This window comes from Pteropus vampyrus, unplaced genomic scaffold (genome assembly GCF_000151845.1).
Source record: "Pteropus vampyrus isolate Shadow unplaced genomic scaffold, Pvam_2.0 Scaffold36, whole genome shotgun sequence".
NCBI lineage: Eukaryota > Metazoa > Chordata > Mammalia > Chiroptera > Pteropodidae > Pteropus > Pteropus vampyrus.
The window spans coordinates 2,354,245-2,364,218 of NW_011888817.1; the positions used below are offsets into that span (position 1 = coordinate 2,354,245).

Genomic DNA, 9,974 nt, shown 5'->3' on the forward strand with positions numbered 1-9,974 from the left:
AAGGCTGGGGCAGTCCAGTCACTCACAGGGGTGGGAGGCAGGATCAGGGGTTGTAAACTGAACAGTCAGGACTAAAAGGGTCTGGCGGGGTGGGAGGGGATAAGGAAAGCTGGGCGGGAGCACCCATCAGTTTCTCCAACTCCGAGAGCCTCACACCTACATGTACATACATACAGGATGCTGTCCTCGGTTCAGATCCCTGCCCCAGCCTCCGCCCCAGACCTCCTTTGCTGCCCAGAGGAAGCCTGACCTGGGCTGACGTCCTGGGTCCAGAGTGGGTCTCACCCTGGCAGAACGTACTTCCAGATTCGAGGGAGCTCCGGAGCCAGTGTTCCTCATCCATGCTTAGTTACACCACAGATCCACGCCGCCCCCGCCCCTCCAACACACACACGAACAGCTCATGGAGATACAGCTGTACCCTCAAGCACACATGGACACACATCGGGGTTTACACACATAGACCCCGGCCTGTAGAGATATGCATGGACAGCGGCCCCTCCGCCCACTGTCAGATGCACAGAAGTGCAGACAGTACATGTGTGCACACACATGTGCGCAGATGCATGCACTTGAAAAATATTTACATCTGTGGGCAGATACCACATATATAAGGAGACCCTCAAACTTGCATTCATGCCCACAGAAATGCATGTGCACAGAAACAAAGTCATAATCATCAGTGAAACTGGGGCCACACCGGGAGCAGGGACCATATAAGGGGAGCTGAGGGGTGAGATGGCCGGCTGAGGTGGGTAATGATGAGGTGCAGGTTCCTGTACATCAGGAGAGAAGGGGGACAGGTTGAGTAGGGGAAAGGGAACAAAGGGCCTGTGGGCTCTCAGAGCTGTGACCCGAGAAGACATTTTCCCCAGGGTTGGATAGCCTCATCACCCAGCAGGATTATGAGGGGACCCACATCAAGGCTCTGGGCATTGGGCAGTACGCCATCAATTCCTTGATTCTACTGTCTACCCAGGGAGGAGCCAGTACCCTCCAGAATGACAGGCTGACAAACACCAGAGTCCCCTGGGGAGGGGACTTTAGGGAGGACAGACCATTGGCCTGGGAGAGAGGACGTATCAGGGGAGCGGCAACAGTTGGGGAAGAGGGAAGATCCATGAAGAAAGGCAGACGACGAAGTCTGTGCGGGGTGGAGGGGGCGTTGTCCAAGGGCCAGTCCGCACCTATCTGATCAACGCAGCAGCGTACCTACAGCAGGGCATGGGTGACGCATGCATGTGGGACAGCCATGGATAGAGACCTAAGGCATAGGTTCCACGTAGGACAGCCAGGGGTCCCTTCTGGCAGCGTCCTTGGGCTGGCCTAGAGCCAGGGAGACTATTGGAACTTGAGAAGGGGGCTCTGTTCCCAGCTAGGGTCCTGCAAAGGTGACAGCGCTCCAGGCTGGCCAAGTACCCCTACACCAGGTGCCTCTCAGGTCTAAGGGAGGGCCCTGCACCTGCAGAGATGCCCCCTGGGCAGCCCCATCAGGCTCACAGCCCATCGCTCGGAGGTGATCTCGGAGGCATTCATGTCCTGGCTGACATCCCCTGGCCACCCCGAATTCTCCAGCCTCACCAGCATGCACTGTGTCCTCAGGGAATGTAAATCAATTTAAGTATTAGTCTCAGCGAAATGGAATGGGGGAAGGTGACGGCGCTGGAGAAAAAAAGAAATCGCATAATGCCTTCCACAGTCGAACAGGAAAGGCTTAGGAATTATCCGTGCTTCTCAGAGCAGGAAAGGGACCCGTCTGATCCCCAGAACAGCCAGGGCAGGTAGGCCCAGGAGGGATGCCTATGGACATCTCGCAGATGAGGAAACTGAGGCACAGAGGAGTTTAGTGATTTGCTCCACTGAAGGCTCTGAGAAACCATCTAATCCAACCCTGACATTTGCAAATGGGAAACGGACCCGAAGAGGGGAATTGATGTCACAGATGTCATACAGACCCAAAGTCCGGCAATGTAAGAGGCAGGAGAGAGGCTAGCCCTGGTGACCAGAAGGGTCCGAATCTGCACGAGGACTCAGGCTCAGCCGGGTGGACCTAGTGCTGGAATTCTCTCCAGCCCTGATGAAAGCTCCTGTGGACCTGGAGCTTCCTGCGACAGACACTCTGTGTTTTCCCCACAGGAGGGAACATGAGGTAGGGTAAAGGGGGACAGAGGGAGAGGAGGGGAGGGGCAGAAAAGGCCCAGGAAGGTATTGGAACAAGCAGCCCTGGAATCCTGTAGCTCTTCTTGAATCCGATAGAATCGATTTTTGACTTATCTTTGGATTACCTGAGCCCCCTGGCTGGCTGATCAAGAATCCACTGCAAATGTGGTGGGGCTTCCCAGGGGAGGGGAGGGCCTGGAAAGTGAGATCTGCAGTGTGTTCCAGGGGGAGGAGCCCGAGCAGGGGACATTCATTCAGATGCCCCCTATGTAGAGGCAGGTCTGAGCTGCATGGAAAAGGGACCCTCCAGCTCCGAGCCCAGTTCAGGATGTGGGTCAGGGTCTGGGAGCCCTTAGGGGTCCCCTTCTCCACCCTATCCCCAAACTAGGCCCTGCTGGTCTGGGGGAAACTGCAGTGCGGCCCCCCTCCCCCTCCCACCAGGCAGCAGGAGAGAGCTGCCTGACCCAGTTTTCTCTCCATTGCCTGAGAGGGAGGGAGGGAGGTGGGAAGGCTTCTCTGCCTGAGCCCCTGGTGTGGGGCCAGCTTGGGGAGGGGAGATCCTCTGTGGACATTGGCTCCATCCCCTGATCCTACCTGGCCGCGGGGGACTCAGGGCAGAGCCCAGAGGCCCCTCCCTGGTTCTGCAAACCCTTTCTCCAGCCAGCCTCCTCCACGCCCCTCCGACAATAGGGTGGGGAGGATGAGAGGAGGAAGAAGATCAGCAAATAAGAGCGTCCTCACTCCAACATTTCCTGAAGACACTTGTCTCCATCTTTGAGGGGCAGGCACAGAGCTATGCAAATCTCAGGCAGAAGGACACCCAGCCTTCCTGCAGAAAGTTCCAGGAGAGCTCTGGCTTTAACCCTCTGTAACCTCCCCAAGCCTGCTTGTTGGGTTAGTTGGAAGCCCAAAATTGCTGGCTGGAAGAGGGGGTACATGGAAGAGAGAGTGAAATGGAAAGCTAAGGGATTGTGGAGCCAAAAGCCCTCTCACACAAATATCACTAGATAGAGCAAAGGAAGTAGGGGCCCAGAAAGGTAAAGGGACTTGCCCAAGGACACGCAGCAGTTAGAGACAGAGCAGGGACTCAAGCCCTGATTTCGTAACAGTTTAATGCATCTTTATCGTTGTAAAGCGAGTGGGTGGATCTGAGGTACAAGGAGAGAGGCAGGAGGGACAGGACTTAAGGAAAAGGAACTAGCTTTTGTGCATTGACTCCAGCCAGGCTTTACAGTTTACCTGTAGAGATTATAATCCCCATTTTATAGATGAGGAAATTGAGGCTCAGAGAAGGGACAGTCACCTGCTACTAAGTAGCTGTATTGAGATATGAGTCCAAAGGTGTCTGGGTCCAATAGCAGGCTCTTTTTTCTACTGTGAGAGTCTGGCTTATACTAGACTTGCTTTCTGGCCAGTGCTCCTGGCGTTAGTGGTGGTGTCTGTTGTTGCCGCAGCAGGTGCTCTGAATGCCAGCCCTGCCAGCTACACCTGGGGGATTCTGGGCACGTTCCCAAACTTCCCTGGGGCTCAGTTTTTTCATCCTTAAAATGGAGATGAGACTGACCACCTCTTGGGGTTGTTGTGCGGGTCACAGAAGAGGTATCTCCAGCTCCCCAGCACAAGAGGCAGCTCTTACTCTTCTAAATCCCTCCACGTTGAATGTGCACAGAGGACCTACTAGGTGCCAAGCACCTCCTGGGGGATACTGATGATTGTAAAGCTGGGGCCAGTCCTCTGGGGGAGGCATGACCTCACAGAGGGAACATTAGTAGGGCTTTTGAATACCATCATGTCCCATGAGTGGGGCAAGGGTCAGGTCATCCTCACAAACCCTGTGGGACAGGAACTACTGTCACTTCCATTTTACAGAGGAGGAAAGTGAGGTCAGGAAGAGACACATAGCTCCTAAGTGATCCAAACCTCCTGAATTCTGAGCCCATCTCAGGTATCCCACTGAACCACCAACTGAAGCAGCCTGGCACTCGGAGCAGCTTGCGTTCTGGGAGTTTAGAAGATCTTGTTTTGGCCGAGGTAGTAGAGGAAGGCTTCAGGGAAGAGAGAGAACTTGAACTGAGCCTTGATGGACAGAGGAAGTGAGAAAGGGCACAAAGATATGGAGCAGACCTATTGGGGGCTGAGAGCTGACCAGTGTGGCTGGGTCAGGCTACTCTTGGTCCCAGGGGTCTGATGTACTCTTGTCTCCTGTTTTGTAGTGAACTTGCTGGACACGTCAACCATCCACGGGGACTGGGGCTGGCTCACATATCCAGCTCACGGGGTAAGTGATGGGCAGTGGGGCCAGAGTCATTCCTCTGTGAATAGAGAAAGGCTACAACTCACAGAGGAAGCAGAGGCCCAGAGAGGTGAAGAGACTTTCCCAAGGACACACAGCAGTTAGAGACACAGCTGTTGATTTTTTTACTGTTTAGTGCACACAGAGCCTTGGGGTTACAGAACCAGCCCTAGTGCTGGGCTCCCAATTCTTCACATCTGAGGCTCTAGATATGGGATCCTCATATGTATGTCCTGGGCCTACAGATTCATAATGTGCCACGGCCGGGATCAGGGTAGCGTAAGATGCATCAATAACAAGGAACAAGACCAGGAAGGGCCCTATCAAGTCTTTCGCTGCTTATAGATAGGTCCCCTCCCTCACAGCTACGCTGCCCTTGCCTGGAGCCCATGAGCCTGGTGGGCTCCTGGCTCTGCCATTGACAAGCTGAGTGGCCCTAGGTCACCACCTCACCTCTCTGAGTCTCAGTTTCCCTGTCTGTAGAAAGCAACGAGCATGTGATGACCTTGTGGGGTTTGCTGCAAAGTTGAGGGGAGATGACACATGATATTGGCACTGTGCCTGGCACATAGTGAGCCCTCACTAAATGTATTATTGTCGTAATCGTTGTTATTAGTGTGTGTTATGGTTATATCTCATATAAATTTCCTCCCACCACTGTGCTCAGAAACACACATACGCATCCCACTTATAGACATGAGCACATCATGCACACACGGCTTCTTTCATGAATACTTTGGAGACAAAGGGATAATAATGTTAGTAATAACAATGATAAAAATGCCACGAGTTACTATTTATGAAGGGAGTCTTTACTGGGGAGTAGGGTTTTCATCCAGGCTGTCTGTGGCCTCTGGCCTGTGGCTAAGATCAGGATGGAGCCCTGGTCCTTTCTCTCTGGAAGTCTCATCCCCAAGTAGCAGTAAGCTGAGTTCGCTGTCATCAGTCCCCACTCTCCAGGCTTCAGGGAGCTGGAGAGACGAGCCCTGGGGCCCGAGAACCAGAAGGGAACCCCTTCTCTGCCTGAGCAGGTCAGTTCTGCCTAAGAACAGAGTCTGGGTCCTCGAGGTGTCCCTTTACCTCCCTGGGCCTCAGTGTCTCCCTGTGAAGCACTCCACTGTGTGTGCCCCAGATGGCTGTCTCTCAGGGGGTACGCGTGGGTAAGAAAGGGCTTTGGCAAAGTGAGCCAGTTTGCCAGTGGTAGGGGGCCGACCCATGAGGAGATGACTGGCTGGCTTTTTATTGACTGGGTTAGCATGTCCCCTGAGACCCAGCAGCTAGGATGCAGTGGGCATGGTCCCAGCTTGGTTCTGGGTGTCTTTGTCCCTCTGTCCCACTCAGATCTTAGGACTCGGTTTTTAGAGTAACAAGGAGTGGTTAGGGTTTTAAGCAGACGAGGAACAAGACCGGACTCGTGTTTTGGATGATGACACTGGTAATCTAAGGTTCTCTGTTTGCAGGGCACTGTGAAGTATGGCTCAGAGTTATCTCATTTCATTTGGGAGTTAGAACAAATAATAGCTTATATTCACACAGCTCGTAACAATTCACAGATGTTATCCCATTTAATCCCTGCTAACAATCCCGCAATTAGGTATAGCCACCCCCTTTCACAGGTGAGGAAGCTGAGGCTCAGAGCAGTGGGAGACAACTTGCCTACCATCAGACAGGTTCCAAGGGATGGCCTGGAACTCATATCTCTCTGACCACGGAGCACACACTGAGTCCGTTCCACCCTCTTTGGTCTCTGTCTTCATTGTGAAGAGGTGGGAGGCAACCCTGCATTGTCCGCTAAGCCAAGGACCACCTTCCATCTCTATGGGGCCTGGAGACTGAGCTTACTCAGGGAGGGAAGAAGGCTGGATGAGACGCCTCATTCCCAGACTCTAGACCTTGAACCTGTGCCAGGCTAGCAGGTAGAACATGCAGATGCTCACATCTGAGGGTCTGGGAAGGGACCTGGGGAATCTTTGGTTTAATAAGCTTTCCAGGTGATTCTCCTCCCCAGCGGGGTGGGGGGCCTTTGGAGACGGTCCTTGAGGTTCCAGCCATCCCACTGGTTCTGGAGTCTGTTAAACACTCTGGGTACAAGGGTCATCCTAGGCTGTCTCCACCATCAGCAAAGTTATAAGATTGTCAGGCAGGCCACACATGCCTAAAGGCCAAGGTGCTGGGTCTGGACGTGCTGATGCTCCGCCTCCCCTAATCCGTGTGACTCAGGCAAGTCCCTTACCTCACCCACCTCCTCAATTATAACACGGGGACGATTACAACCTGCTTCATGCAGTTGTCACCTATGAGATGGTGCATGAAAAGGACAGTTTACTAATAAGAAACCAGAAGCTCTGAGAGGTTAAGCATCTCTGCTAAGGTAGGGGGAAGTCTGGCCCCAGAACCCATGCTTTTAACCAGGCTGTGCCCCTCCCTTTGCATCCCTCCCTCCACCCACTGGTATATGCTCCACCTCTGGTGACCTAACAGCTGCCTTAGATGAGAGGACACATTCCTTCCCATTGTCTCACTTGATCCTCACCACCCCTGGAGTAGATGGAAGGGCCAGGCATTAGCTACCCCATTTCACATGTGAGAAGCCCAAGACTCAGAAAGGAGATGTGATATACCCAGGGCTGCACAGCCGGTTTACTGCATTCTGTTCAGGGAAGAGGACAGAGTTCCAGAGCAATGGTGGGGGTTGCGGGAGGAATATGCCAGGGGCTAGAAAGGCAGCTTGGGTGGGAGTGGCACCCAGCATAGGGTGAGGGCACCAAGGTAGAGAACAAGGCAGATTCTACCTTCGCACCAGCCTCCAGGAATTTGTGCCATTCTGGCGTCCACAGCAGCCTTGGGGTTGGCAGGGCCAGGTCAGGCCGTTGGCACTGGTGGGGCAGCTGGAGCGGGCTCAGATAGAGCTGATTAATTTATCCCTGTCCCTGGCAGGAAACAGACAGGGAGCAGCTGGTTGGCTCTTTGGTGCTCCATTAATTGTGGCAATGACTTTAACCCCAGATGTGACACAGCACTGCCCAGAGACCCCAGTTGCAGAGTGGGGGTGCAGGGCAGGGCTTCTCTTGGGGTGGGGGGTACAGGAGGCATGATCTCTTTCAGGTGAGGCTGGCATGCCCTGGATCTTTTCCCCAGTGGTCCCCAGAGGCAGACACAGGAGGGCCGGGAAGACACCGCCAGTTCGGCATCCTGTCAGTCTCGCTCCTCAGGTGCCTTCCTGTGCCAGGCCCAAGCTAAGCACTTTGCAGGCTTGTTCTCCCTTCAGTCTCTGATGCCTTGCTGAAGTGGGCCTGTCTGAGCCCCATTTTACAGATGTGGTTGCTGAGGGTCTAGACCAAAGAGCTGGCCAAGATGAGGTGAGAAAGAGGGGCTTTTGGCGTTCAGGAAAGACTTGAGATGCCCGTGGTTCCTTCTCTGGCACTTGTGGAACAGCTTAGAATCCCACAGATCCTCAGGGCACCACAAGGAATGGTCTTTATCTTTCCTCAGCCCCTGCTTATGTAATAGGATCTCTAGTTCAGGGGCAATTTCACATAGAGGCCCGAGAGAAAAGATCTCTGCTGGAGCTGGACAGGGACCCCGGAGCCTGTCCCCTCCATCTGGCCTTAGTCCCAAGCCCCTCCTCAGGCCCCTCACAAATCCACTAAACTCAGCCCAACAGGGACTGCTCCTGGCCAATGAGCATTCTGCAGCTGAAGAAGCTGGGGCCCAGAGAGGAGCAGCGACTTGCCCAAGGTCACACAGCAGTTTAGAGACTGGAGCCAGCTTATTTCCTCTAGCTCATTTCTCAACACTGCATCTTCAACATGATTCTTCTGTGTCTAAACTGGGCTGTTTGGTGCTCGCTGTCTCGGGGCTCTTCCCTCCCATCCCTGCACGAGGTTCCTGCTCGAGCCCCAGAGGAAGTTTTGCCTGCCCCGTGTGCCCGTTCCCTTTGGCATGTCACCGTCCCCCACCTTGTCTGTGAGGCACTCGAGGGCAGGGAGTATTTCTGGTATATTTCTGTCTGTTCTTTTAAGTTGCAGTAAAAAACAGGTAACATAAAATTTACCGTCTTAACTCTGTTTAAGTGTACAGGTCAGTGGCATTAAGTACATTCACATTGTTGTGTGACCATCACCGCCATCCAGCTCCAGAACTTTTTTCATCTTCCAGACTGAAAGTTTTGTACCCATAAACTATGACTCCTTCCCCCTCCACCACCCCTCTTCCTCAGCCCCTGGCAGCCACCATTCTACTTTCTGTCTCTATGCATCTGACCACTCGTATAAGTGGAGTTGCGCAATATTTGCCCTTTTGTATCTGGTTTTTCACTTTGTGTAATGTCCTCAAGGTTCACCTATGGTGCAGCATGTGTCAGAATTTCATTCCTTTTTAAGGTTGAATATGATCCCATTGTATGGCTAGGCCACATTCTGTTTATCCATTCATCCATCCATGCACACTTATGCTTCCATCTTTTGTACGCTACGAACATGGGTGTGCAAATATCTGTTCAAGTTCCTGCCTTCATTAATTTTGAGTGTACACCCAGAATTGGGATTACTGAACCATATGGTAATTCTGTGTTTAACATTTTGGGGAATCGCCATACTGTTTTCCACAGAGGCTGGACCATTTTACATTCACACCAGCCGTGCATGAGGATTCCAATTTCCCCACATCCTCTCCAACATTTTTTTTCCTGTTATTTTGATAATAACCATTCTGTTGTTTTGATAATAGCTAATGGGTGTAAAGCGGTATCTCATTGTACTTTCGATATGAATTTCCCTAATGATTAGTGATGTTGAGCATCTTTTCATGTGCTATTTAGCCATCTGTATATCTTCTTTGGAGAAGAAATGTCTATTCCATCCCTTTCTCCATTTTTAAATAGGGTTGTTTGTATTTTTGTTGTTGAGTTGCGGAAGTTCTTTATATATTCTGGATATTAATCTCTTATCAGATATATGATTTGCAGACATTTTCTTTCATTCCATGTGTCACCGTTTCCTCTGTAGATAGCATCTGGTTTATTTGTGAATCAGTGATGCCTGACAAGCACCTGACATAGAAACAATCACACTCAACTTCCCCATATCCTGGTACTCTCTTGAGTGAGACCCAGGCCAGCCTCTGAGCTCCCAGCTTCAAGTGAGGGGCAGAGGGACCATGACACACAGCAGGGTAGAGAGTTCACCCATCAGTCACTGAACTAGCGCCAATTCAGGAGGCACTATGGAAGGACTTGAGGCTGGGGTGTGACGTGGTCTGGTTTGTGCATTAGAAAGATTCCTCTGGCAGCTGATATGGAAGTGATAGGAGTAGCCACATACAAACAAGTTCAGAGTTTTGTAGCTTTGGCATCATTTCCAGCCCTGGCTACATCGTTCACTAGTTACGTGACCTCGGGCACGTGGCTCGTATATCTGAGCCTCTATTTGCTCATCTGTAAACAGGCAACAAATAATCCTTCCCTAGAAGGACATGACACTCTGTGAGATCACATCTGTAGGGTGCCTGGCGTCTGGCAGCT

At 52.2% G+C, this 9,974-nt stretch overlaps 1 protein-coding gene across 1 annotated transcript in view; it reads left to right on the top strand.

Moving 5' to 3' along the window:
- The window catches only part of EPHA8 (EPH receptor A8), a 44,280-nt gene that overhangs the window by 11,251 nt on the left and 23,055 nt on the right, over positions 1–9,974 (top strand). The window contains exons 2-3 of the mRNA XM_011358025.1: positions 4,374–4,438; positions 5,586–5,613. Of these exons, the coding sequence (XP_011356327.1) occupies positions 4,374–4,438; positions 5,586–5,613 (93 nt within the window). The remainder of the gene's footprint in view (positions 1–4,373; positions 4,439–5,585; positions 5,614–9,974) is intronic.